At 54.1% G+C, this 27,595-nt stretch overlaps 12 protein-coding genes across 12 annotated transcripts; 9 read left to right on the top strand and 3 right to left on the bottom strand.

Annotated features, from left to right (window-relative positions):
- Nucleotides 1-458: 458 nt before the first annotated feature.
- On the top strand, nt 459-1,742 carry M409DRAFT_24799 (uncharacterized protein; the record flags this gene model as incomplete). Its single annotated transcript, XM_033807398.1, has 1 exon — nt 459-1,742. One exon carries the CDS (start codon nt 459-461, stop codon nt 1,740-1,742), a length of 1,284 nt encoding a protein of 427 aa, XP_033665784.1.
- Nucleotides 1,743-1,976: 234 nt separating this feature from the next.
- Nucleotides 1,977-3,071, top strand: M409DRAFT_24798 (uncharacterized protein; the record flags this gene model as incomplete). Its single annotated transcript, XM_033807397.1, has 1 exon — nt 1,977-3,071. One exon carries the CDS (start codon nt 1,977-1,979, stop codon nt 3,069-3,071), a length of 1,095 nt encoding a protein of 364 aa, XP_033665783.1.
- A 1,089-nt stretch (nt 3,072-4,160) lies between these two features.
- Nucleotides 4,161-6,062, top strand: M409DRAFT_56251 (uncharacterized protein; the record flags this gene model as incomplete). The annotated part of the gene is made up of 3 exons (XM_033813234.1): nt 4,161-5,586; nt 5,640-5,940; nt 6,002-6,062. 3 exons carry the CDS (start codon nt 4,161-4,163, stop codon nt 6,060-6,062), a joined length of 1,788 nt encoding a protein of 595 aa, XP_033665782.1.
- A 1,365-nt stretch (nt 6,063-7,427) lies between these two features.
- Nucleotides 7,428-9,469, top strand: M409DRAFT_56250 (uncharacterized protein; the record flags this gene model as incomplete). Its single annotated transcript, XM_033813233.1, has 2 exons — nt 7,428-8,531; nt 8,588-9,469. 2 exons carry the CDS (start codon nt 7,428-7,430, stop codon nt 9,467-9,469), a joined length of 1,986 nt encoding a protein of 661 aa, XP_033665781.1.
- A 1,180-nt stretch (nt 9,470-10,649) lies between these two features.
- Nucleotides 10,650-11,052, top strand: M409DRAFT_56249 (uncharacterized protein; the record flags this gene model as incomplete). Its single annotated transcript, XM_033813232.1, has 2 exons — nt 10,650-10,792; nt 10,866-11,052. 2 exons carry the CDS (start codon nt 10,650-10,652, stop codon nt 11,050-11,052), a joined length of 330 nt encoding a protein of 109 aa, XP_033665780.1.
- Nucleotides 11,053-11,819: 767 nt separating this feature from the next.
- Nucleotides 11,820-13,293, bottom strand: M409DRAFT_67601 (uncharacterized protein; the record flags this gene model as incomplete). Its single annotated transcript, XM_033817475.1, has 5 exons — nt 11,820-11,862; nt 11,919-12,663; nt 12,729-12,891; nt 12,950-13,158; nt 13,230-13,293. The coding sequence occupies 5 exons, from the start codon at nt 13,291-13,293 to the stop codon at nt 11,820-11,822; spliced, it is 1,224 nt and encodes a 407-aa protein (XP_033665779.1).
- Nucleotides 13,294-14,458: 1,165 nt separating this feature from the next.
- M409DRAFT_24793 (uncharacterized protein) lies at nt 14,459-15,331 on the top strand (the record flags this gene model as incomplete). Its single annotated transcript, XM_033807396.1, has 4 exons — nt 14,459-14,552; nt 14,716-15,035; nt 15,093-15,141; nt 15,201-15,331. 4 exons carry the CDS (start codon nt 14,459-14,461, stop codon nt 15,329-15,331), a joined length of 594 nt encoding a protein of 197 aa, XP_033665778.1.
- Nucleotides 15,332-15,989: 658 nt separating this feature from the next.
- M409DRAFT_67599 (uncharacterized protein) lies at nt 15,990-17,463 on the bottom strand (the record flags this gene model as incomplete). The annotated part of the gene is made up of 4 exons (XM_033817474.1): nt 15,990-16,041; nt 16,093-17,141; nt 17,197-17,351; nt 17,409-17,463. 4 exons carry the CDS (start codon nt 17,461-17,463, stop codon nt 15,990-15,992), a joined length of 1,311 nt encoding a protein of 436 aa, XP_033665777.1.
- Nucleotides 17,464-18,049: 586 nt separating this feature from the next.
- M409DRAFT_67598 (uncharacterized protein) lies at nt 18,050-21,556 on the top strand (the record flags this gene model as incomplete). Its single annotated transcript, XM_033817473.1, has 2 exons — nt 18,050-18,600; nt 18,652-21,556. The coding sequence occupies 2 exons, from the start codon at nt 18,050-18,052 to the stop codon at nt 21,554-21,556; spliced, it is 3,456 nt and encodes a 1,151-aa protein (XP_033665776.1).
- Nucleotides 21,557-22,105: 549 nt separating this feature from the next.
- Nucleotides 22,106-22,654, bottom strand: M409DRAFT_56244 (uncharacterized protein; the record flags this gene model as incomplete). Its single annotated transcript, XM_033813231.1, has 1 exon — nt 22,106-22,654. One exon carries the CDS (start codon nt 22,652-22,654, stop codon nt 22,106-22,108), a length of 549 nt encoding a protein of 182 aa, XP_033665775.1.
- An 862-nt stretch (nt 22,655-23,516) lies between these two features.
- M409DRAFT_24790 (uncharacterized protein) lies at nt 23,517-25,906 on the top strand (the record flags this gene model as incomplete). Its single annotated transcript, XM_033807395.1, has 4 exons — nt 23,517-24,309; nt 24,362-25,420; nt 25,525-25,702; nt 25,777-25,906. 4 exons carry the CDS (start codon nt 23,517-23,519, stop codon nt 25,904-25,906), a joined length of 2,160 nt encoding a protein of 719 aa, XP_033665774.1.
- A 996-nt stretch (nt 25,907-26,902) lies between these two features.
- On the top strand, nt 26,903-27,592 carry M409DRAFT_36992 (uncharacterized protein; the record flags this gene model as incomplete). Its single annotated transcript, XM_033810652.1, has 1 exon — nt 26,903-27,592. A coding segment is annotated over one exon (690 nt), but the record flags the coding sequence as incomplete, so codon positions are not given.
- Between the last annotated feature and the right edge of the window lie 3 nt (nt 27,593-27,595).

Raw genomic sequence — 27,595 nt, 5'->3', positions numbered from 1 at the left:
TCGAACTACCAGATGGATGTCTTCTTTCTTCAGAAGGACACATCGCATACGACTGGAGCTACCTTGCGCCCATATGCGAGCAATCCGATGCCAGCAATGTGTCTTGAGGCGATGCATGTCTGGCCAAAACGCGAAGGCGAGATAACACCGTCCGAGAAGCAACTTCGACATCAATGGAGCATGGATGGCTAAACCGGCCAGCAGGGTCGAAGCTCTGTCTTCGATGGAAGTCCTTCTTCGTTGCTTGCTGACCTCTTTGATGGAAAGTGGAAACTGTGATGAGCACGCGTCAAGACACTTGTACGCAGGTGAAGTATCTTGGCCCCCTGCAAATGCAGACGCCCCACTGGCCTGTGCTTTGACGATCTAAAGACGTCCAGCCTTAGCTGAACAACACAGACGAAACATGAATGTATGGGCCAACTAAATGAGCCAGCATCGTCCTCCTCCTCATTGACATGGCCCCGATACCAAATAGTGATTTCCCAATCAGTCGTTTCCTGACTTGGGCACCTTTCCGCCTGGACGCCCTTGGTTTAATCACCCTCCTTGGAGCCGACGAAGTCGCAAGAGCTATTGGCTCACTCACAAGAAACGCTCTCACGGACTATCTTCCACTTTTTGGAGCCTTCAAAGTTGCGAGCAACCAAATTGCTAGTGTCGAACCTGGATTCGCTCTTTACAATCTGACCGACGGCATTTGGGTTACGGAACTCGCACCTTGGTTCACACGCTGGCTTCATACAAACCTTGAATATGACTATAATGTACTCCACTGGATTGTCCGAGAAACTCCCCGCGATATGCCCACACGAGCTTGGGTGTCCATGTTATTAGGCTTCGCGGTAAACTTTGGTCTTGTAGCTTTGAGCGGCGTCCAGGCAGACTGGTATGGTGTGGCCAATGCCTGCTCGATGCTGATCCAAGTCGTTTCACGAGCATCTATTACCGCTAGCTACCGTGCAGACATCGACACAAGGGCGCAAAACTTCCACAAGAAAAGGATCAAGCAGGACAAAACACCCGACGATCTGGATGCTTTATCCGGGAAGAAGCTCTTGATTGTGCACCCTGACGGACGATTGGCCATTTGCCATGTCCCTGGAGGACTCATTGGGAGTATGCTCGACATCAAACAACCGCGACCGGTTTGGAATACCACTTCATTGACGAACATCATCCCTGCCTTGATGTCCAAGAGCAGACGGAGGCTATATCTGAGGCACTGGAAGCAGCTTAAGCTACTGATTTTGCGAGCGCTCGCCTGGTTGTCTTTCGGAGTACAGCTGGTTGCTATCGGCCAGGCAACTCTGCTCACGCAAATGTGCACCGTTGCAGTGATGACAATCGCAAGCGTTGGGGCAATATTCAATATTGGAGTACAGAAGCGCGAAGAGGTTGGCATTTGGTTGCTTGTCCACCAGTGTCAAGCCGGTGCTCAAGGTCGAACAGCGACATACGTGATGCTCGAGCCCAACGAAGCCGAAGAGGAATACATGCGGGATCGAGGATTGCTGCCGGACAAGCGTAACGTTTCTTGGTACGACAAGTGGGAGGTCGCTAAGGTCCAGTGGTTACAGGGAAAAACTCAGGCTGGCTTGGACGATCTGGTTGCAGAAGCAAAGACCGAAGATCAGAAGGAGTTGCTTGGTCTCTGGCCGAACAACGCTGCTCTCCTGGATTTGAGCAGGCCGGAGGTTGCAGGAAAAGCAAGCATTTTGACCAAAGACAGCAAGGCATGATGGAACTCTCCAGTATATGATAGCATCAGACGAATGCCACCTTCCATGAGCCTCTACATCGTCGCTGCAGTTTGAATAGGTGAAGTGAATGTATTCTGGCCAGAAGTCTTATACGAGCAAGGAATTGTGGCTGACTATGTTGTGAGCAATCTCGAAGTTCTCCAGTCCTCGCCAGAGTATCATCCACAAAGTCAACAATCATCAAGCCAATGTCGACCCTTCTCAGCTCAACGAATGAACGACAGTCTGGACCATGAGTCCACGAACGAGTGCCCAAATATCAAAGATCGTGTGCGGCAGGCCTACTCTGAAGCCGGTGTGAAGACATGGCAAGCCATCGGCCGGACACAGACGAGCAAGAATCATGAAACTTGCAGCATAGCGAGATGCGTTGCGAACGACATAGCGCACACCGACGAAAGACCATGGCATACTCAAGCAGATTGCACCTGTGAATGCGACGGGCCTGAGTCCGGAGAATTGCTCTCCCTGATAGAGCAAGGATGCCTGCCAGTCGTTGGCTTCGACGATCAAGATATCGTACTTGATGCCTGGACGCCTAACATCCCCATTATTGCAATATCCCACGCTTTGAGCGATGGCCTGTGCAATCGAAGAGAGAACAAGTTACCAAAGTGTCAGCTCCGCAGCTTGAGAGACTGCACGACTGCTGCAATCTCGAGGCTGGGCTATCCAGAGGGCTCTCCTTTCCGGGTCTGGATCGATGTTCTATGCATACCAGCCCGCGAGGTGCAACCTAGCGGGACCAGCGAGGTTGCTGTACAAGCCATGCAGATGGTGGCGAACGCAGCTGCGGCGGTACTTGTCGTCGACTCTGACGTCTCGCGGCTCCCAAAGGACTGCTCGTATGAACAGGCCATCTTCAGCATCTTGTACTCGAGCTGGAACAGTCGACTGTGGACTCTGTATGAGGCAATACGTGCCAAGCGGCTGCTGTTCCAGTTTGCAAATGGAGTGCTGGACTTGGACGACATCGAGAGCAAACGTGGAGATGTTGTGAACGGCCCGTCGAACCATTCCGCTCTATCCTTGCCTTTTCGAGAGCTGCACTCTCGATTGTGCAATGGACCCACGAACCTTGCGGATATCTGGCCATCGGTGTACGCATCCTTGCGAGGACGACGCACGAACTTCCTGAAAGACGCTTGTGTCATCTTTAGGATGCTGTTTGGGACATCGTCAGGCCAGGCATACCCAGAGATAGTCAACACTCCCGACGCACTGAGCGATGAGCAGATGATGGCCTTCTGTCAGCAACTGATCCAACAATTCCAGTCACAGGATCATAATACAAACCCAACAATATGAAAGTTACCTGCGACGATTGCCAAGCCAACGTTCTCACTCCTCGCCAATATGGTATGCAATTGAAATCATCCAACCAACCTTTATTGCCTCCCACTACTCATCCTCCGAGGCGCAGTGTTCACTTTTCCTTTTGCTACGTAGTCGGTAGCCTAATTGCTTCGCATTTCGCAATCGCCCAGCGGCGTATATCGTCGGTCATCGGCCAAACTGTCCGCGGACAGCTCGTCTCGCCAAGGGCTTGTTGTCGTGGCATCGTGGCATGGCAAAGCTTGCCAGCACAGCCAATCCGCCTTGCGTGAGCTTGATGCGTACGACACCTGATCGGAGTGATGAGGAGAACGACGTCGCTCCAGTCGCGCGTATATGCCTTTTCGTAGCGCCATAGTTATGCGAGAGCGAGCATGCAGCACTTCGCCAAAACAAGATTGTTGTGGCCCTGGCCTTTTGGATTGGCCCTCTCAAACGCCATGACGACAGGGAAATTGGTCGCAGTTTGTTGGCAAAAGTCGCAATTCCTGGCGATAATATTCACCACTGCGCCTTCCCTACATACGATGTCCTTGCTACTTCCAGACTCTTGACCTGCTTATTCCTCCACGTTGACTTCTCCAACTCGATCGATGACATCGCATTGCATGCGCCGTCCCTGAACGCCACAAAGAAGTGGACTGACCGTTGGTTCCCCAAGATCATCAGCTTGGATCAAAACGCGCCTCAGCCACACGATCGACGCGGAGCGCAACACTTGCAACTTGAACTCTGGTCAAAAGGAGAGCGCCCTGCTGTCGCAGTACTGTTCACCCTCTTCGAAGCCCTCTCGCCTTGGCATTATCCGGGCGTCCAATTTTGCTGCAACTACACACCAACACGCGACTCGGCTACCTGCAGCAGCTTTTGCTTAGTCGGGCGTCGGTTTGGGAACCAACCGCACCTCTGATTGGGTTCCACGACAGGGACACAGCCATTGACAAAGCTTCCTGAGCGGAGAAGGAGTCGGCGCAGTCAGAGCCATCAAACTCACGATGCGTATGTATACGTACCTTCTTCTTTCTCGGACACCGCTTGCACGTGTCGCATGTTCTTCTCGAGATGGTGCTAACGGGTTCGTTGCGGTTAGACAAGATCAAGCAGGCAGCTCGGCGAGACGCCTGGTACCACAACTTCGACGGCAATGACACGCAACGCACATACAATCCCTTTGGCCGCATGAACACACGCCCCCGAGTTGGCACCGACGTGGAAAACCAGAACAATTTGGCGCACATTCAGTCCAGCGACGGTGTGTCAACGCTCGAGGACCAACGAAGACTGCAGGCAGATGAGGAGAATGGACCATTCCGAGGACCGGATAAGTCGAGTACATACCCACCAGGCCCTCAGATGGGAATGCCGTCGAACAGCGAAAAAGGAGATTTCAGTGAAACTGAGAAGCCAAGCGGGGAGACTGAGAAGAACGATACCTCGATCGAACCTGTGCCTCAGGGATCTATCGAAGATTCGGTAGGGTCGAATGGGGAGAACGGCAAAGCGAGGAAACGCAGGAAGTTCTTCGCCCCGTTCAGCAAGAAGAAGGACGCCGATGGCGTCGACCGAGCCGAGACGGACGAGTCGAAGAAGAAGTCGAGGAAGAAATATCCCCACATCACGTTCATGAGCCAATTCAAGGCCGTCTTTGGCTCCTATATCAACATCCTCTTGGTCATGGTGCCGGTCGGTATCGCTCTGGAATACAGCCATGTTGACAAGACAGCGGTCTTCGTGGTCAACTTTGTTGCCATCATCCCTCTAGCTGCGATGCTGTCGTACGCCACTGAGGAGCTGGCCATGTACATTGGAGAAGTTCTCGGCGGTCTACTCAACGCCACGTTCGGAAATGCCGTCGAGTTGATTGTCAGTATCATCGCTTTGACGCAGAAGAAGGTCCTCATCGTGCAGACCTCCTTGATTGGGAGTATGCTGTCGAACTTGCTACTGGTCCTAGGAATGTGTTTCTTCTTGGGAGGCATCAACCGTGTTGAGCAGCACTTCAACATCACAGTCGCACAGACGGCAGCTTCCCTCCTCGCACTGGCAATTGGCAGTCTGATCATCCCCACGGCGTTCCAGATCTTCTCCCCAGACGACAGTGGAGTCGCTCCAACCTCTCGCGGAACTGCAGTCCTCTTGCTGGTGGTATACGCCTGCTATCTGATTTTCCAACTGCGGACACATGTCGACATGTACAATGAGCCAAGCCAGAAATCGCCCAAGAAATCTTCCGGCAAGAAGGAAGAGGGCGAGACTTTGAAGGGCATTGCGATGATCGGCGCTGCAAGTGGTGCTGCCACTGCAGGTGGGAGGATTAATCAGGAGAATCTTGTCCAAGAGCAAGAAGCCGAGGAAGAGACTCCTCAGCTCACGGTCGTTGGTGCTCTTGTCACCCTCGCCATTTCGACTGTCTTCATCGCTCTGTGCGCTGAGTACATGGTCTCGGCCATTACTGCCATTTCGGAGAGTGTCTCGCAAGAGTTCATTGGTGAGTCTTTTGTTAGACGATTCACGAGAAACCTCCAGCTAACCCTCGCACAGGTCTCATCCTCCTCCCTATCGTCGGAAACGCCGCAGAGCACGCCACCGCTGTGACGGTTGCAATCAAGGACAAAATGGATCTCGCCATTGGAGTTGCAGTCGGCTCGAGTCTACAGATTGCTCTTCTGGTCCTCCCCATCATGGTCATGCTCAACTGGTGGGGCGTTGGTTCGCCTGCGGTCATGGATCTCGACTTCAACGGCTTCTTGGTCGTCGTGCTTGTCATTTCTATCTGGCTCGTCAACTACCTCATCAACGACGGAAAGTCGCATTGGCTTGAGGGTGTTTTGCTGATGATTACGTGAGTGTTTCCGCCGTCTCTCCCGCTTTTTGTAGAACGACTTGCTAATCTCGTCTCACAGATATCTCATCATCGCCGTGAGCGCTTGGTTCTACCCTGCTGATGGTGAAGTTGCTGGCTGAGCGCCGATTGCTGTTTCTTTACGAATGTTTTACTACTCCCGAAGCCCCTTATTGTGGGTGGGCTCACCTTCACGATGGTCGATTGCATGTACGACTCTCTCTGGCTGCATTGCTGGAGGAGAGTGCGCTTCACCGCCGACACATCAAGGACAATAGCTGGCCTGGCACTACTGGGCCTTTCCTTTTTGTACACTGGTTGATACCCCCAGCTACTAGCGAGAGTCAAGAATGGAAATTTTCTCAAATTGTATCAGTAGCGTATGGCCGATTGGACAAGTACAGTTTTCTGATATCGGTTGAAAGAGTCAATCGTGTAAAGGGAAGAAACTTGCCCCTATTGAATCCAGGTATGGCGGCGCTGACTGCCTTCCTCGCAGTACAGACAAGACAGAGTAGAGCTCGAGATGTTCCCTGTCGCTTCGATGGGGCCCCCAAAGCGCTTTTTCGCGCAGTCTTTTAGACACTGGAGACCCAGTCCTATTTCCTCAAGCTCTGGTCGTCTCCCTGGAATGCACACAGTCCATGCCCGAGTAGTACGCTCCGCGGTGCTGGAGACTTCCAACCAGTTGGAGATGCTGGAAACTTGACTTGTTGAGTTTCTCTCCGTCTGATATGTCGTCTACTGTACACTCCACTCATCTTCCTCCTCCTGTGTTTCCTTATCTTACAGGCGTTGCTGCTTGCCATGCAACTTCTTGGTCATTTTCGTTCATTCTCCTCGGGGCTCTCCCCTACTCGTTGTCCCACTATTTCCATCCTCTTTTCACGACAAGTCATTCACTTCAGCTCCACCATCTGCCACTTCGGCCACGCGGCACGTGCGGTGACGGCGGTCGTTCCTTCTTATTCGATTTAAGGCGCTCCGCGCTGCGCGTTCGTGCGCTATCTATTTCTTGCTCGAACAACATCTGCTCTTCACGACAACAACCTCTACCACTAACCAACACACTTCACTTCACAAGGTCAACCAACCCAACACTACCCTTTCATCTACGAAACCACCTACCCTCGGCCGATCCTCACGAGCCATCATCGACTCTAGCACATCCTGTTGGCGACGACTACCCAAGCGATCAAGCCAGCGATCTCCGACCGAAGCAGCATTGGCAAGCTCACCAACAGATGTCGGCGAGGCCACTCGCGCTGCTAACTTCGGCGTGTTGATTTCTCACAGACTGTGAGTGTCATATTCATCTGATTTGTTGGCATATGCTAAAGAGGTTAGATTTCACAAGCAGCAACGAGAAGCCGGATCCTAACAACCATCACCCTCACTGTTCTAAGCCTTCACTCTAGCCTCCAATCAAGAGAAATTTGACGCACAGGTTGCCATCCAACAACATCGACTATTTCACAGCAGGCGAGATGTCCGAACACGATCGCCGCTCACAGAGCCGCGACACCTTCATGATGTCCGGCGCCAGAGCTGACGATGAGACGCTCGGCCAAGAAATGGACGACAACGCCGAGCCTACCACTCATATCTTTCAATCCATCGAGAATGGCCCCACTGATCCAGCCAACAACTTGGACGGATACCATCCCCAAGTCCAGGAGTCCAACCCGATGCCACCTCCTCGACAGGCCAGATGTGATTCAGTCGCGACCAGCATAACAGATTGTAATTCCCCAGACGTCATTGCAAACCTCTTGGGATCGCAGCTGGGCAATGGCAGAGCATCCGTTCGGCCCTCACCAAGACCTTCTCCAGTTCCACGTGCGTTGAACTTGGGCAACTCTGTGCTCAACCGGCGCTCCGGCAAGAGCTCTGACGCGAGCTCGCCAGGCGTCGGGTCGTCGAACAGAGACAGGGCATTGTCCAGGCAGCGCGAACTTGCCAACCGCTTCCAGACTTCTCATGACGAGCAAGCCGCGAGGATGACTAGGCCTCTTCCACAAAATGCGAACAACGTGGGAATTTCATCCAGCTTCTCTGATGCGGTGACGCGCTACGAGTCGGCTGACTTCACCGCCTCTCGTCCGAGCCTGCAGTACAAGCATCGTAAGGGCAGGCTGAGTCGCGATGAAGAGCTGCGCTGGATCCACATGGAATCCCATGGTCGTATTCAAAAGCAGCAGCGAGGTCGCTCGGTGACGCCTGCTGACGACGATGACGACGAGGACCATGATGCTCGAGCAAAGATATTCAGTGACATGGTGAGGGCCTTCCAAGAGAAGCGGCAAAACAACGAGGCCACGGTGGAGGATGAGATCCAGTTCAATCATTACCAGCAGAAGGAGAACGAGCGACTCGAACGCCTGAATGCAGCACAATCTGGCACCCGTCGCTCGACTCCCAGCAATGCCAGTGGGTTGTTCGTCGACGGTCATGCCACTCCACAGCGAGGTTATCAAGGTTTTCGTGGGGATAGGTCGAACATCCCACGAGGCAAGTTTCCTCGCAACAAGTTCGTCATGAGTTCCAAGATGGCCCAAAAGAGGGCAAAGAAAGCCGCCAAGGCCGGCCAGGTAAGCAGTCCAATCTCTCCTTCCCCGATAATGTTCCCATTCCTAACCTTTCACAGATGCCTAATAGAGCCAACCCTGGTGCGGCACCCAAGAAGGGCCATGGCGACGATGGCCGCGGTCGCAACTTTGAGTTCGGCGACTACTTCCTCAAAGTCACCGCAAACGAAGATCGTCCAGATGTCATCGAGATGTATCTCGATCACGTTGCGAACGAAGTCGCAGTCGAGATTCAGAAGAAGGGCACGATGCCAGTCTATGGCAGTGTACCCCTCAAAGACCGTCTTCGCAAGATTCGCAAGGCCTGGTACACGAAGACGAAGGACTTCAGTCGGAGGTATGGGCTGGAACCACCCCCGAAGCGCAACAAGCTCGATGAAGAGGATAAGCGCTTCAACCGGATGAAGTCCAAGATTTACACCAAGATGCGTGCCGGCCAGCTGCAAATCGACGAGGCCAGTCGTTTCGCCGTGGAGGCCAACATCGAGATGTGTCGCTGGCGGGCCAAGTATCATCAGGCCATTGGCAACGCCAACGCCCCTTCCAACCTCCCAGACTTGAGCGGTCTTGATGGCCTCAAGCTGCCAACGACGGAGGAGTTCGACACTGCGTACAAGCCTAAGTACGACAAGATTTTGGAATTCTTGGGCCAGATGTTTGCCGAATGTCAAGACCGCATTCGACTGAACCAGGACCGTGTTTTCGGCATATTTGCCACGGTCGAGCTTTCCGACACGTACGATCAGGAGAGCTCTGATGATGACGAGGATGGGGAAGAAGAAGAAGAGAGTGCAGAGGATGCGGCAATTGCTGCTGCCCTGGCGGCCGACAAGGCGGATGCCAGTGCTCAGGCGTCGAGAAGTGCTCATGCGTCGAGAGATGCTGCGACGGCCGCAGCTGCTGAGGATGATGAGGCACTGCTCCCCGAGAACTTCGTGTAGACTCAGCCCTCAACTTCTCTCTCGATAGCTCGGACGGCCTTATTCCAACGGAGAAACCCACTCGGACCATTCACACAATCCAAGCACAGGCTCATCACAAACACTACCTACTCTCTTTCAACGGCCTGGACTCTTGCATTCTGCTGGAGAAAGTTAACCAAAAGCGACTTGCTTCTATTACACTTTCCCCCAGGATTCTCAGAACAAACGGCACGACTTTCATTTCGACGGCATGGACGGTAGCATTCTATTCGAGAAATGACACCAGCAAGCAACTTTCCTTAACACCCCCTTCCCCCACAACTCTCAGAACAAACGACACGGCTTTTCATTCAATAGCTTGGACTCGGGCGTTCTGTTGGAGAACGACCAACAAGAAGCGACCAAGAACGGACTTTCTTTTACCTTTCAGTAACCATTTTTGTAACATTCAAGATAGCAAATGGAAAAGAACAATAAAGATACTTCTGTATCCATTTCATTGTTATTTGATCGTACGATAGATTCCTGGAATCATGGCACCCTGTTATCAGTAACGAAGCCGCGGTTGTAATAGGGTCTCCAACCAGGAGCACAGGAGATGTCGTTGAGAAGTTCCGTTTTGGGCCCTGTCAAAGCGAGGGCGCGCCAAGACATGGCGTCATTCTTGTCCGCCGCCACGTCGAACTTCGACCGAAGCACATGCGGCGGCGGTCATTGCAGGTCATTGCTCAGCCTCCAGCTATCTTCGACAACAACCACGATTTCAAACCTTCGACCATACAAATCAACAAACCACCAGGTACGTCTCACAAAGTCAGCCGATTCCATTCAATCCTCGCCGTCCACCACCAACACCGGTCTCGGCACACGGCCCGGCAGTCTGCAAGCGTCCAAGTCGGCACTGGCCACGCCGAGACCCATGACCATTGCATAAGCAGCTTTTGCACTAGAAACATCCCTCCCTTGCATCGCTTCATTATTAACCATCTCAAATAACCCTTCCCTCTTACACACACATACACCACCACACATCTATATAACCCACCCACAGCAGTTGATGTCCTCCGCATCTGCAGCTTTCCGCCGAACACTACTCACAACCGCGCGATTCACCAGACAAACACCACCAATAACCAACCCCGCGATCCACCACTTCAAACCCATCCTCGCCAACACCCCCCGATTCTTTACCACCACCATGAGCAAGCAGGGCGTCCACAACCTCGCCAACAAGGCCGAGTTCGACAAGGCGCTGGAGGAGCACAAGGACAAGCTCGTCGTGCTCGACTGCTTCGCGACCTGGTGCGGTCCTTGCAAGATCATCGCGCCGCAGGTCGTTAAGTGAGTAATCACCGCTCTCCACCACATCAAATCCCAAACATAGCAGATGCTAACATGACTTTCCTCTGCGCAGGTTCTCCGACACCTACCCCGAAGCACGCTTCTTCAAGATCGACGTCGACGAGGTCCCCGAGGTCGCCCAGGAGCTCTCCGTCCGCGCCATGCCCACCTTCTTCCTCTTCAAGAACGGCGAGAAGATTGGCGATGTCGTCGGCGCCAACCCAACGGCGCTGGAGGCTGCTATCAAGAGCAACGTCTAGATTATATGGCATTGAAGCAGTGGAGGGAGCGGGATTACGGAGAGATTGACGTGGAAGTTGTGGGCACGTCTTTGATATTGTGAAACCAGAGAGGAGGAGATCAGAGACTCTTCTATAGAGCTTTTCTTCTATCATGTAGACGGGGAACTGAATTGAATTGAGCTGCCATATCCATTTCTCTTCCCTGACGCTTTGCCACGCATCAGTCATATCGTATCCGTAGGCGCGTACTCGCACTGACGTCTCATGCTCGTCATGCATACAGTATCGGCAAGGTTGTATGCTGTGAAACACATGCCATTCCTCGCTTCGGGCCCAGATCTCTACCTACCTGTACCCGAGTTTTCACGAGCCGAGCATATGACAGCCCGTTCGATGTCACGAAAAGGTGAAACAATATGCAAACAGGAAACGACATCGGAGCTCTTCAACAATCACACAAATTACTCTCTCTTTTCTCTTTTCTTTTTCTACGTCGCCTTCAAAAAACAACTCGAGATCCCCCTCAACCCTTCGGCGGTTGGGGAGCATACTCAACCACGACCATCTCTCAACTCTCTCCCCCTCCAAGCCTTTGGATTTGACTTTCTTCTCCCTCCCTCCATGCGGCTGTCACTCCGACAACTCTTCCAAATAAGACCGCTCGCTGCTCCGAAACTCCCAAGAAAACGTGGTGGTGGTATCACTGGGTTAGAAGAAATGTGTATTGTGTGTGTGAGAGGGCAAGAGCAGACTGTGCGATGCGAGGTCCTGGCGATGTGTTTTCGTCACTGCAGGCCGAAGGTGGTCATGACGGTTGGTATGAGGTAGCTTATATTGTGGTCAGTATTTCAGTACGCATGCGATATCGATCGGTATGAACTCACCCAATTGCCAAGCTGACCGCGATACCACCCAATGCCCGACGGCGGATCTTCTCCTTTCGCAACTCGATTTCGGCGGCTCGCTGCCTCTTCGCCGGTCGTGCAATTGATGGGCCCTCGAGTCCGACCTTATCATCCTCATCAACCATCGCTTCGGCCTTTCTCTTGCCCTTGCGCGTGCGCGGTGCGGTGCCGTCAAGCTTGCGGGCTTCCATGACGGTCTCCTTCGCCTTCTGCAGCATCTCCGCCGAGTCGTTCGGAATGGGCATGTCTGGGTGGTTGGATGGCATGGTGATGTTGACCTTGGTTGATTCGACCTGCTCTTCGCCTTTTTCGTCTGGAAACGTGGTGTTTTCAATATCAATCTTCACAGTGTCTTCCTTTGAGCCATTCACTGCGTCGCCGGTCACTGATCCGTCCTCGTTGACAGGCTCGAGGGTTGCGGCGCGACGGCCGCGGGGTTTGCGTGGTGTCGCGATCTTGCGAGGGGTTGTTTTGGGCTTCTCCATCGTCGGCGATTCTGAGCGCATGCTTCGTGCGCCGCGAGTCGACCGACGACCGGCATTGCTCTTCGCCGGCGACGGCTTCTCTGGCGATCGTCCTACACCGTTCGCCATCTCTTTTATCTCATATGGCGGGGGCGATTTGATGGATTTGTTCGGATCAGTAGCGCCGTGCGTGATCGGTTCAGGGTCGAGGAGCGCTGCGATCCAGAGCTTGATTCCGTACTCGTCGGCTAATTCGAGGGCTGTGCACGTACAGACATGTGAGATTGAGCAAACAAAGCGGAATGTGAAGTTTGTTGGCACGCACCTTTCCCGGGGTCGATCCACACATTGCCCGCGATCTCTTCGCTCGACGCCTCTCTTAGCGACTTGATGTAATCCTTTTCTGCTTGTTCTTCCTCCACTTGCGAATATGGAAATGCGGCTTTGAACATGCCCGTCGCGCTGATGAATCCATCACTTGAGCGTCGCTGTCGCGCATCACTTTTAGCCGTCCATTCACATTGTCGCAACGCGGCGCATACGTACCATCAAGAAGTATGCCTCCGGCCACTTGCGATTCGCGCCCTTCATGAAGATGCCGCTACCCGTGAGGTCCTTCGGCAGAGGCACGCGCAGGTGCGCATAGTCGAGGACGCCTAGATTCTCCAACTTCGTAGCATTGCTAGTGTTGACCTGACCTGGCTTGACCTTCAACTCCGTCTGGCCCAAGCATCGACGTTCCACCAAGATCTCATCTGCGATGCGCCGAATGTCAGTCTACCTCTTTCGCGCTGCCTTTCTCTTCCTCGGTGTCGAAGCCACTTACGCGACGGGGCGCGTTCCTCTTCGAGAAGCGGGTTGCGCGGTTCTGGGAGGGTTGGACGAGACATGGTCGATCTTGTGGATCTCGTGACAGGCGCGATGATCGATGGTGGGAGTGCGCAGTGATATGTCGAAGTGCGCGAGAAGAAGCAGACGGGGCGGAAGAGCAGAGCTCAATTCGCGCTAACACGCCTGGCCTACGCGCAATCTGCCGAAAGGGTAGATGGTCGCAATATGAAGTATCTGAAGCAATGAAACACTTGGAGGATGATCAGCTGCCCGCCACTGATGATGTGCAGCTGAATTGAAAGTACAAGGGTGGCCTGTGAAGAGAGAGACGGGAAGGGTTCGATGATACAGCAAGCTCGAGCAGTCTTGGGTATGATGATATCCACCTTGAAATCTGGGTGGCTGGGGTGGCCGTTGGAGTTGGCTGTCATTTGAACCATTTGATTAAGGTTCTGAAATGCCTATAAGAAAAGGGGCAAGATGGCTAGTACAACTTCTTAACAACATTATTGTTTTTCCCGCCATCTTGCCACTCCTCGATACCCTCTCTCGTACAACCGTTGTCGCCTCGGCCCGCGTGAGAGCAACGACATCATCACTCCTGAACCTCAGACTTCTGCCGGTAGACACCAGGAGCCTATGCCTTCAGGATGGCGATTTCATCTGCGTCCTGGTAACGGAGACTCCAATTGACTGAGTGAGTCTAGCAGCTTGCCGTATCCTGTTCACAAAGTCGACAGAATAGCACTGGCGTAGCTATCTGCGTCGGTAGTCGTACCCTGGCAGAACGTCTGTCGTAAGCTCAAGGAGAATTATTCTCTTAGATCTGAGGAACTGGCTATAAGAGAAAAGTAGGCCCAGGGAGGTTCGAGAGGCGCGCAGGGAGACAAGAGAAGAGCTCCGATGGTACTGAAATGATAGTCGCAACCATTGCTTCGACGTCTCATCGCCAATCATCACAGCCATTGACATCCTTATCGCCAATCGATACGTGCTTGCCGCGCCTATGATGGTGATGGCGATGAAGTGGGTGGTCGTCGGCGGTGAAATGCAGCAACAGCTGGAACATGAAACACGAGAGGCCCGTGCCCCGCCCCACCACCGCTGCAACGCAAGACCTAGAACTCAACCTCACTTCGCAAACAAACCGCCCAACAATATTCAATCCCACCCTGGGTCTCGCTCAGCCCACTCATATCGACCACACAAAGACATTTCGCCGCCATGTCCGCGCCCCACGAGGAAGACCTCAAGCCTGAGGAGACGGAAGGCTTCAAGGTCGGTGAGAAGAAGACGATTGATGAGTATCAGCAGCTAGGTAGGTCAGCAAACGGCGGGCAGAGAGCAGCGAACATGAGCAGATCCATGAGAATTTCATGGGTGAGCCTCGAAGGCTCGAAAACCCATTAAGAAAGCCCGCCCATCATCGACCGCCTCACATCATTCCACCAAACAATACTAACAGCGCCCGCACCCTCAAGACCAAAACGACGAATCCCTCCGCAAGTGGAAAGAGTCACTCGGCATCGGCAGCGGCACGCCCATCGCCAACCCCTCGGACAAGCGCCGCGTGGTAATCCTCTCGCTGGGCCTCGAAGTCCAAGGCCGCTCGGACATCATCATCGACCTGCAGCAGCCCGGCACGCTGGAGGACCTCAAGAACCACCCGTTCACGATCAAGGAGGGCGCCGTGTTCCGCATGAAAGTGCGCTTCCAGGTGCAGCATCAGGTGCTGAGTGGGTTGAAGTATGTGCAGGTCGTGAAGCGCATGGGGGTGAAGCAGAAGATGCAGGAGATGATTGTATGTTTTCCAGTCTGGTCTGTAGGGATTTGTGTGGTTGCTGACGATGTTTGACAGGGCTCTTACTCGCCCAACACGACCGACAAGACTGAGTACGAGAAGAAGTGTACGTCTTACTGCTCTTTCACCAGCGAACCCTCCCTCCCACTGACTAAACATTTGCAGTCGAACCCGACACCGCCCCCTCAGGCATGGTCGGCCGCGGCCACTACAACGCCGTCTCCAAATTCGTCGACGACGACAACCAAGACCACCTGAGCTTCGAATGGTCCTTCGACGTCAAGAAAGACTGGTAGAACCACGTCCCCGTCATCATCTACCCACTCCCCCTCCGCAAGCCCCGACCGTTCTGCCAACGGATCCTCCAAAAGTTACGAGAGCGTTGCTTCGGTTTGCTCGTAAATTTGTTCCAAGTTCGCCGGCGAGCTCGAGGAGGCACGGAAGCAAGGGCTCGAATCAGCTGAGAGAGAGGCAGGACCTTTTTTGGAAGCGAAAGGAAGCAGGAAATTTTGAAGGCGATTGCGAAAATCCATCCATCCATTCCATCCGACATTCACCAAAATACCCCAAAGACCAACTCATTGTCATTGTCATGCATTCGCGCCGCGCGTGCGCGTGCGAGCGGGAGAGAGAGGAAGCGATTCAGACATTCATTGAAAAAAAAAAAGAGACACCACTCAAATTCATGCGAGACTTGAAAACGAGAGAAACTTTTTTCTGGTGCCTCATGCTACCATTGCCATCGTTATTCCTCATGAGTGAAGTCGTTCCTCGCAGCAAGACAACAAATGCAAGAGATGAAAGTGCTAATGGCCGTGTCCGTTCGTTTTTCCCGTCCCGGTATCCGTAACGAGCGCCGACGCTTGAACGCAGTAAGAAAAATGAGCCCATCCCAGAGAGACCGCCAGCTCAACCAGCAGACATTCATCGTCAAGGGATATGGGATATGTAAACCTATTCGTCAAAGTCCGTACCGCTTCGTCGATATTTCAGGCCGTGGATCTCGCTGCGAGCAAAGTCAGTATACCATCGTCTCTCCAAAGTCGATGTCACTCACTCAAACCGCTTCACCAACGTGCCATCCCCGCCCTTTTCCAAATCGATACTGTACACGTAGAAATCTCCTTCGTTGGTTGCAACCATGACGTGAGGGGTGTTGTTTGCCATTGCCACAACGCTCCGCACAGGGTGGCCATTAGCTCCCCTTGGAACTCGTACCCATGCAAAGTCTCTTTGCGGCTCCCACATCTCGGTGACTGATGAGGGAAGGTAGCCCGCTGCCCTGCTCACGAAAGAGGACGAGACATTCTGCGATGTCCTCCTCACAAGAGACATGAAGCCTGCCTGTCGAGGTTGCCGGGCATTCGCCAATGCGGTAGGGTCGCCTTCTACATCGGCGTTGTCCTGATCCTCGGATAGAGAAGGACTCTCACTCCGGTCGCGGCCGGAGAAGGACGACTTTCGGGGTGATGAGGGAGGTGACAGTGGTCGTGCGGCGTTGCCGTTGTGTTGCCCGCTAGGAGGCGCCAGCTTGAAAACGTGCACTGTCTCGGTCGCTGACGATACACAGAGTAAGGTTGAGGCCGCGTTGAAGCTCATGCTGTATATCCTCGCCGGCATGCTGCCCCTCCGGAACTGATACAGCTTCTTCCCGTCTGGTGTTGAGAATATCCTGATCACCGTGCCTTTCTCAGAGGATGTCGCCATGAGAGTGCCGTCGTTGTTGATGGCGATATACGACATTGGTGTCTGATGCGCCTGGATCACAGTGACTTCCTCCATCTTGTTAAGATCGTACAGCAATACATCTCCACTTATCGACTCTTTTATAACCGATTTTGGGACGTGCGATGGTGCCGCCTGATTCTGGGACGTCTTTTGGTAGTGCGGTATCGCGAGGTAGTTGTTCTCTGAATTCGGCGAGACAGCGCATATCCCCGCGGTGTTGAGGGGTATCGGTTGTTGATGCAGCATCTTCATGTTGCTAATATCGTAGATGAAGACCATCTCCTCCAGCATGACCACCAGGCGCTTCCTGTTCATCTTGGCGGCCACGACCATGCCGTGGAATGTGAGTTCGCATATTGTCGAGTGCTTCTGCGATCGCTACTCAGTCTTGTAAGATTGCCCGATTCTCCTCTTCCACAACCTCTTGACTCACTTTGGTGTTGACAATGCGGAGTAATCGCGGGGTGAGGATCATGGCGACCAGGGACGTGGAGAAGAGCTGCTCGACCAGCGAGATGTCCTCCTCGAACGAATGGTTGGTGAGCTCGAACGGGTCGGTGGTGTACACGCGCAGACCGCGCGTGGTTGCTGCTGCCAATCAGTACTCATGGTAGGCGCCGCTGTTGTAGGATGGATGCAGCGTACCGACAGCCAGCAAGCTGTGGTCCTGGTTGAAGGTGACATAGTTCAACCCGGCCATGGCGGCTTGCTGGTCGCTCGCGGAGTCGGGAGGTGTTGTCGCGGGTCCCCGTGCCCCTACGTCTTACATACAGCCGTGGGAGCGCAGACGAGATGAAGACCCGCGTAAGACCGGCAGCCGTCAATAATCCGCCAGGCGTGGTCCGAGTCGTGTGAGGGTGCGAGAGTGGTGTGTGTGGACGGTTAGGTTTGCTGTGACATGCCGCTGCAGTCGTGTGAGTGTGGAGCTTGGACTGCTGTCTTCCTTCTCCACCATCTGGCGGCGCGGTCCGCTTCGCAACCGCAAAGCCTATTTGGCCTAACGAATCTCACCAGCGCACGCAGGCAGTCTTCTCCGGCTAAAGATAGTATGGGTATCAATCCCTGTCCACGCAGCTGAAAAAGGCAGTGCTGGCTCAGAGGAGAGCCGACGAAGAAGCCCACTACGTCCTCGTGCAAGACAGCAGCGCGGAGAGTGTGATTCGATTCATTTTCCTCCGATGCCCCATCTCGCGTTTTCGTCGTCGAGTTCTTTTCGCCCGTCCAACACCCCAAAACACATTGCCTGACCTACATATCACAGGGATTCCCTGTGCCACTGACTCGCCATGGCTGCTGCAGGAGAAAAGGCCGACTCTCCGCTGCCGCCCATTCTGCAGTTGGGTCTAGAGACTACACAATACGAACTCCCTTCTCGCCAGCAGAATCTGCCGCTGAATATCGACACCCCAGTGCAGAACGGGGACCACAGCAACTCGCTCAACTCGGGCCATGAGAACAACAGCTCCAGCGACAAGATGCTCAAAGCAGAAAAAGTCCTGGGCTTGTCCAGTCCAAACGTTAAACGCAGTTCCAGCGTACCCATGTTGGTGAGGAGCAGCAAGGAGACTACCGTCGTGGACCCTCAAAAACACCAGCGAGATGAACTCATCATGGACACAAACAAGTCCAGCATTGTCTCGAAACGATCCGTGGAGAAACTTTACTACGATGGCGAGCCTGAGTATTTCCGCTATTTTGTGAGCAAATTCAAACGCCGGTCACCCCTGATCAATCGAGGCTACTGGTTGCGGATGAAAGCGATCGAGCACGCCGTCTCCAGATTTCTATCAGAGCGAACTGCCAAAAAGAAAGTCGTTATCAACCTGGGCTGTGGGTAGTACGTAGGTTCGATTCTTTGGCGGGAGGCGTGGACTGATAGACGCCACAGTGACCCATTGCCGTTCCTCTTTCTTGGCAAACGACCTTTGCTATGCCAAGGGACTACGTTTGTCGATGTGGATTATCCGGTATTGATGCAAAACAAAGTCGGCATCATCGACAAGACTGAGCAACTAAGACATTTGTTGCCCAAATTAACCAGGACAGCCAACGACAGTGGACTTTTAGCTTCAAGTGACCCATACGTTGCCATAGGATGCGATCTTTCAAGCCTTATACCACTTCAGGAGATTCTCCAGGATCATCTACAACTGGGAAGTGGAGGAGTGGCTATCCTTTTCGTTTCCGAGGTCTCGACCGCCTACATGGAACGAGATGCCTCTCAAGCCGTATACGAATGGGCAGCGACTTACGATGATGTTCGGTTCTGTTTGCTAGAACAACACCTACCTGACGGCGCCGACCACCCATTCGCAGCAACAATGCTCTCGCACTTTGAAAAGCTACGTACACCTCTCCGCGCGATAGGCACCCTTGAGCAGATGAAGGCACGATTCGCCGCAGCAGGCTTCCCTGAAGCAGGCACTGAAATCCGCACCCTCTGGGACTTGTGGTCAGATCCAGGTTTCCTCAGCGCAGAGGAAAGACGAGCTCTGGACCGCGTTGAGCCTTTCGACGAATGGGAAGAGTTCGCTCTCTTCGGCTCCCACTACTTCCTCCTCATGGCCGAGAAGGAGCCCGGCAAAGACTACAACTTCAAATCCTTCCGTGCAACGCGGGCATCCCTCTTCTCCGGTTCCACGCGTGGCACTTCCATTGCGTCAAGTCCCACCAACGGCGGCGGCAACAGCAGTCCCGACACGCCGCAGTACCACTTCGGGCCGGGAGACATCCTGCAGACGCACGAGCTGCTCGAGCCCCATAATTACCGACGCTTCGCACATATTGTACCGCCTCCGGAGACAGACGCCTATGGGGATTCGGTGGGACTGTATGGCGGAGTGGGCACGCAGGAACGGTTGGACAGCTGCAACACCTTCTCGAGGTACGACGCCATACAGCCGATCCAGGGGCCGCCCTTGCGCACGGGACTGGTGTGTCATGCGGTGACACGGCTGGGGAGTACAGCGAATTGTGTGCTCACAGGAGGGAGAACGTCACCTGACAAGGCCAGTGCAGAGTCGTGGTTGAGATTGGATGGAAAGTGGAGGAGGGTGCAAGACTTGCCTTCTGGACGGTATCGACATTGTGCGGTGCCGCTAGTCCTACCTACCGAACCTCGACCTGCGCATACAGTGCTCGTCTTCGGTGGCAGAACTAGCGATGGTCGAGTATTGGACGAATGGCTGATCTGGACCGGGGAGACTGGATGGCAGCAAGTTAAGGTCGTGGGAGAGACACCACCAGCACGTTTCGGTGCGACCATGTCCACGGATGGGCGTGAAAGTACATCAGGAGTTCTGGTAGGTGGCATGACCAGTGCCGGCCGAGTGCTGAACGACTTCTGGCACTGGAGTCTGGAGCACGACATGACATTGACGTGCCGCAACGTGACCACTCGAGCGACTGCCTTCCTCAAGGCTGACGCGTGCATTCTCGGGCGCTTCGGAGCGCAGCTGGTGAGATCGAATAGGGGCATCCTGATGGTCGGCGGTATCACAGGCGCACGGATGCTCACACGACAGGACGAAGTGCTGAATCTGAAGACATTGCGACCTCAACCGATCCAGGGACCACGGCCACTGTTCATCGGCCATACGCTACAGGATGTCGATGGCGGACTGCTCGTGCTAGGCGGTGGTGCGACATGCTTCTCCTTTGGTACGACCTGGAATAGAAGCTGCATCCTGAACGACATGGAGCCCGACAAGTTCGACATGGAGTGGCGATTGCAATGCACTTTGGAAGCTGGGAAACCCACCGCCGAGCAAAGCACAATCTTCGTGGAATCACCCAGCAGCAATGGCACACCTGCACTGAAAATGCCCGACCCCGTCAAGATTCAAGACATCCGAATCTCCCACGGCGTCAACTTCCCGCAATACGTCGAAGCAGCACGACCCGTCATCCTGCGAAAATGCAAGATCGGACCCTGCACCACCTCCTGGACGAACAACTACCTCAAGGAAGCCGTCGGCCACGACCGCAAAGTCGCCGTGCACTCCTCGCCTTCATCCGAGAAGATGGACTTCCAGAAGAAGAACTTCCAATACATCACGCAGGACTTTGGCGATTTCCTCGACGCGGTCGACCGTGGCGAGCGAGTCTACCTCCGCGCCTTATCAAAAGACGCCCCGAACAACAAACCCACCAGCCTCGCCGAAGACTTCCCGGGCATAGCGCCAGACTTCGAACTCCCACAAGAACTCGAATACGTGACGCAAAACGCACACTCCTCCCCCCTGCGCATCTCCGGCCAAGTCCAGATGTGGCTACACTACGACGTGATGGCCAACGTCCTCTGTCAAGTACGCGGCCGGAAGAAAATACTCCTCTTCCCCCCCTCCGACGTCTCCCACCTAGGCTTCGAACCGGGCGCCTCCAGCTCCTCCATCGACGTCTTCGCCCCGGAAGCCAGCACGACCCACCCCTCCCTCGCCAACACGCACCCGCACGAAGCGCTCCTCGACCCCGGCGACATCCTCTTCATCCCGCCCATGTGGGTGCACACCGTCGCGTCGTCCTCCTCCCCCACCACGAGCGTCGCCGTCAACGTCTTCTTCCGCAATTTGGCGAATGGCTACGCGGCGGGCAGAGATGTGTACGGCAACCGCGACCTGGCGGCTTATGAGCGGGGGCGGAAGGACGTGGCGAGGATCATCAAGTCTTTCGAGGAGTTGCCGGCGGAGGTGGGGGGTTTTTATTTGGAGAGGTTGGGTAGGGAGATGTTGGAGCGGGCGAGGGTGTGGAGTGGGAAGGGGGATTTGCATAGTGTTTATGCGGAGTTGTCGTGATGAGTGAGGGATGTTTTTTTTGGGGTTTTTTGCATTGCGTTTGTGTTTGTGTTGGGGGATAGGTTCGATGATGACGATGATGATGATGAGATGGGAGGGTGGGTGGGAATGGGGTTTTGTTTTGGGTATGTGTTTTTTGCATGTGCATGCTGTGTTTGCATTGAAACGGGCTAGCATTCATCATGGGTATCTGTTGCTCTGAAAACGCGAGTCTACTACCAACGAGTTGTTTGCTTGATTGACCTCATCTTTCATTCGTGGCAAAAATAATTGCATCGATTATGATATTCTGATCCTGCTATTCGATTTGATCACGATCGTACCTATACAAAAGTACAAAGGTCAAAAAGAGACGTACCTCCAACCCATCTAAATCGAGCCAAAGAACAAAAAAGAAAAACAACGCATCCAAACCCCAGACGCAGAGCAGAAGCGTGTTAATTAATCAAAAGAGATCACCGATGTGAGAAAGATTCGATCAATATTTCGACCCCTTCGATTGGGTGGTGAGGGGAGGTGAAGTGCCACGATATACGCAATGCGAGGCCGCTAAGCAGAGGGGCGTGGGGATCGAGCCGCACGTCGCCGCCGCAAAGGATTCCAGCAGCAGCAGAGCACACGACGCGAGGTTTTGGGATTGGGGGTGGAGGGGTAAGTCTTAGTGTTGATTGGGAGGTGACGGTTGATGGTGACAAGGGTTCTGCTCTGTTCATCATCATCATCATCTTGCGTGGGGATGAAACTGCCGGTAGTTCTGTCACTCGTCGTCGAAGAGTTGGGGTCGCACAACATGGCGCGGGCAGTGTCGTTCGCAGGAATGCAAACAAGTCCAGCGGTAGTGCGGTAGGCGAGGGAGGTTCGAGAATCGGCTGCTGTGGGTGAAGGTGAGGTGAGGGGCAAGTACGAACCTGGAAGACCTGCTGCACGTCGAAACGGTTCCAGTAGTGAGCACTGAGCATGATGCCTGTAGGAGATGTGCAGGCATCGCCGATAGCTGCCGGGGTCGTGAGAATCGCAGCCCAACGATGAGAGGGTTTTTGATTGAGCTGCTTGCTGGGAGGGGACCTTTTTCTCTCTTGCGGTAGCTGGAGCTGGCATTTAATTGGATTTTGGGTTGAAAATAGTTACTACTGGATCGTGTGCGCCTCGTTTGGTGGTGAGGCGGGTCAGCAGTTGGGTGGTACGATGGATGCTTGGGATGTGGCGTAGAGGGAAGCAGTCGTCGGTTTCCCTTCGATGCATGCATGCACGCATGCTGTACTTCAACAAGCGCCCGAGGGGTTTTATTCATTCATTCATCTGTTTTGACGAGAGAGGTGTCTTTTATCAGAGGCTGACGGTTGGCAACGTTGGTGTTTCGAAGTGAATGCAGATCCCTCCGGAAACCTTCAAGCTGGGGCCATGGGTGCAAGCAAAGCGGTGGTGTGATTGGCCGGTGGCGTGGCAGAGTTGCGTGGATGGCGGCTCCGGGGCCAGGGAAGGCTGCTCTAGCCTCTGAGCCTGCTCGCATGCCCGGGAGGAATCCTCACTACTGTGCTGCTGCTGCTGCTGTGTGCTTGCGCTGGTATCGTTGTCGGTCGTCGTCGTGCGGCCGTCGTCTTTTGCACAATCTGCTGTTCACGCACACCACGCGACCCATTTCTCCCTCCGCGCTCCCGCTATCGTCGTCGAGCCGCTTCCTCTTCGTGTGTGTCGTATATTGCTGGGGTCGCATTCCTCTGTTTGAAATTGTGTGAGCGATTGATTACGACCCCCCACCACCGCCAACCACCATCTCCAAACACTCCACCACTTCTTCCACTCCACTCCCACGCACGGCGATCCCCACGAGTCGCGGACCTGGCAATCAATTGAGCCTCACGCACTCACTCACACCTTCCGTCCTCCTCCTCCTGCGCTCGACTTGTTGCGCCATTGTCGTAGACCACTGGAAGCGACCTGCCCCGCTGCGGCTCATGACATGGCCGCCATACTCCAGAGACCCGCACCGCTACCAGACCGCGCTGCCACGCCTCCTCCACAACTCTCAATAAACACCTCGCAGAGAGGCACGCCCGCGCCCATCCCCAACAAACACCTACCATTCTGTTCGCCTGGTCCGCGCCCAGCGTCGCGTCAGCTCGATACCCCGCCCGCATCGCCGCCGTCTCCCACACATCTGATCGAGACGACCTCGTTGACCTACCCGCCCAATGGCTTCGAGAGAGTCTTCAACGATCCGCCCGTGTATTCAATCAACGCAGACAAACTAGCGCAATCGCTCGACTTTCTCGCATCCCAACCGCTGCCGTCCCCCAAGCAAGTCTTCCCGTGGCTTCACGGCTTGCACGCGGAGAACCAGCTGCAACTCGCCTTCTTCATCGCCCGCAAGAAATCTCTCTGTCGAACCCCGAAATGCATTCGCGGAATCACCGTCGTCAAAGCAGGGAGCGATCTCTCGCACAGCCGGATCAAAGGTGCCATTGCGCACGAAGAGATCCTGCGGCCACTGCAGCAAGCCAGGAACAAGCAAGTCGAAGAGCCGGAGTTCCTCGACTCGGACCCCAGAGATGGATTCAGTGTGAGGAACTTCCAGATCCAGGCGTGTAAGATGGCGACCGTGAGCGATATTGTCGTGTATGGCGATCATCAGACGCCGCGGGAAGAGGTGGTCAAACTGGCCAAGAGGATATCCAGAGCACAGGCGGCGTGGCAGAAGAACACGGAGTCTTTGACCACGCCCGGTCGGCTTTTTAATACGTTCGTCCTGTCCGGTAAGTGATTCTACCCTTGTGATTTGAAATAACTACTCACCTTTCTTCGCAGATGACTACACCGTTGTTGAGTGTGATCACCCCGATTTAATACAATTAGATTCGGAAGGCTGCATGACTGGCAAAGTCATGGACTTCTTCCACTGGGAGCGATTGGAAATGTGCTCCATGTCTGCGCCCAGCGAAATAGCACCAAACATCTGGCTGGGTCCAACACCGGATCCCAACCTACAACTGGGCCCCAATGGAGGGCTTTGCTGTAACGACAACCAACCTGAGTTTGATCTTTTGATCGAGTGCAACGATATTGCACAGATTCCGGACTCCAAGGCGTTCAAATTCTTAGAAGAGCAGCTGGAGAGACGAGATGTCGATGAAAATGTCGTCCATCAACTCGAATTCCCAGGCTCAGGAGCGATCATGCCACCCACTTGGTCTCAGGCTGAAGTTGACGGCCTTCTGGCGACCTGCGAGTGGATGTACAAGCAGGCCAACAGTGCGAGCGCCGAATTGAACAAGCGACGAGACAGCAAGCTTTCTCTCACACCACCGTTGGACGCGGATGGTGACAGTTTCATGCACAGCAGCTCAGGGACCGACTCTGGCAGGAAGATACTCATTCACTGCACAGACGGATACACCGAGTCCTCGCTTCTGGCACTGGCATACTACATGTACGCCAATTGCGTGCCAGTCCACGATGCGTGGCTTCAGTTACACCGCGAAAAGGGTCGCAACTTCTTCGCGTACGGTTCAGATGTCCACCTGCTCCGCGCGATACAACCACGTCTCCTACAGGCATCACCAAACCACTCTGGAGACATCAGGCAACTCTGCCCAACACCTCCAGACTGGCTGGACAAAATGGACGGCTCGCTTCCAAGCCGCATCCTGCCGTACATGTATCTCGGAAACCTTGGACACGCCAACAACCCCAGCTTACTGGAGGAGCTCGGAATCGGCCAGATCCTCAGCGTGGGAGAGCCCGTGACTTGGCCGACGGAGACGATGGAGCGGTGGCCGAAAGAGAATCTGCTGTTCGTGGACAAGGTGCAAGATAATGGCGTCGATCCTCTGACAGAGGAATTCGGCAAGTGTCTGGAGTTTATTGGTGAGTTTTCGCGCTCCTCTCCGGCATTAATGCATTCCCCGATCCTTTCGGATTAGGTGAGAAAGTGATGAGCTGTTCGTCGCTGACTTGCATCACTCATCCAGAAAACGGCCGCAGGAAGGGCACGGCCACGCTGGTCCACTGTCGAGTCGGCGTCTCGCGGTCCGCGACGATATGCATCGCCGAGGTGATGAACGAGCTGGGCTTGTCGTTCCCTCGAGCATACTGCTTCGTCCGCGCGCGGCGGTTGAACGTGATTATTCAACCCCATCTGAGGTTCTCGTAAGTCGGATCCTGCAGGAAGCTGTACATTTCGTCCCGTCACGACAAGTCGATGCTGACATGTGAGATGTTAGGTACGAGCTCCTCAAGTGGGAGGAATTCCAATGCCAGAAGCGTGGAAAGCCGTTGCGTCGGGAACTGGAGTGGGCTACCATTGCCCGTGAGGTCGCGGCTATGAATAAGCCGTATTCGAGGCAGGGATAGGACCTCATCATCTTTCTCTTGGACGAATTTTTGGCGGTCTGAAGAGGTGGTTCCTGCTGCTGCTGTTGTACGACCAGTCGACGAATGTTGGAACGACGCTGGACGTATGTGGGAAAGAGGTCGAATTCCTGGCCGTCCGCCCTGTTGATGATCTTGGGCTGTGTGATGATTTCTACGATTTTATGATGTTTTTGCTTGCTTGCTTTGCGATGAATGATGGAGAGTCGTCCCTTTTGATGGGGATGGCCGATGGATGTTATGATGAATGGCGTTTTTGGGGGTCGAGATTATTTTAGCTGAATGAGGCGTGTGCGAGTATGGTCGTCGTCCTGTGGGATTGAGGGAACATCGTTTTGTCTCCGTCCTCGAGGCAGGGATTGGGATAAGGAGAAGGGAAGGTCTTTTCTTTGCTCTTCGCTGCTGTTGTTGTTTGATGTCGATGGTCGTCTCGGAAGCGAAACTTCTCTTCTTCTTCTTCAAGGAGGCGTATTAGGAAATCATGAACAAGAAAGCAATTTATTTAGAAATTTTCAAACCCCTCGAGGACTTTTCTCATTCCAACAAGTAATTGATGAGGGACTTAAGACTGTTGCGCGCTGAAATCGACGGTCTCGAAATTTCTTCGGCGTGTGGTTCCAGTGGTGCTGGTGCAGGGGCCAATCTTCGGGACTTTTTCTTCCTTCCTTTCGGCTCGGTCGGTGCGGTGGCCAACTCCAACTCCACTGTGACTGCTTTGCCGTTGCCCGCCCTATCTCTTCCAGGTTGTTGACCTGGGGATTGGACTTGAATTTGGTGGACTTATCTTTTACTTTTATCATCTATATCATCCTATTGTCACTAGACTTTTGGGTGTGTCGCGTGACTTTTTCATCTTCATCTTCGACGTTCGCGAGACTATCGCATTCACGATCATCCAAATTCCTCTGGAAACGTCACAGAAAGAATCATCCCCCCCCCCCCAAGAACGAAGTTCCAACGTGACCAACACCCCAAAAAATGGGCAGCAACAACCCCCCACCCATCCGCCTCGCCATCCTCGAATGCGACACCCCCATCGGACACACCAAAGAAAAATACGGCACCTACGGAAACCTCTTCACCGAACTGCTCACCAACGGCTCGGACCTCTACCGTCAAGAAAACCATAACAACTCTCCCTCTCCGGACCTCGACATCACGAAATACGACGTCGTCAACGCGGAAATCTACCCCAAAGTCGAAGACATCGACGCGGTGCTCCTCACGGGTAGCCGCTGGAACGCGTATGATGACGATCCGTGGATTCTGAAATTGGTCGAATTTACCCGGAAGGCGTTGGAGGGGGGCAGGGTGAAAGTCGTGGGTGTGTGTTTCGGGCATCAGATCGTCGGGCGGGCGCTGGGGGCGGAGGTCGGACGCAGCGATGTAGGCTGGGAAGTGAGCGTTGTCGATGTCAACCTCACCCCGAAAGGCCAGGAAATCCTCGGCCTCGAAGGGAATACCCTCGCGGTCCACCAAATGCACCGCGACATCGTGGCCGCGGTCCCGGCGGGGGTGGAGTTGTTGGGGTCGAGTGAGAGGTGTCAGGTCCAAGGTATGTATCAGGAGGGCAGGCTGGTGACGGTGCAGGGGCATCCGGAGTTTAGCGAGGGGATTGTGGCGGAGTTGTTGGGGAGTCGGTTTGAGAGGGGGATTTTTGGGGAGGAGGAG

The sequence above is a fragment of the Zasmidium cellare genome (genome assembly GCF_010093935.1).
Source record: "Zasmidium cellare ATCC 36951 unplaced genomic scaffold M409scaffold_24, whole genome shotgun sequence".
NCBI classification, from domain to species: Eukaryota; Fungi; Ascomycota; class Dothideomycetes; order Mycosphaerellales; family Mycosphaerellaceae; genus Zasmidium; species Zasmidium cellare.
This window is presented reverse-complemented; position numbering and strand designations above follow the sequence as displayed.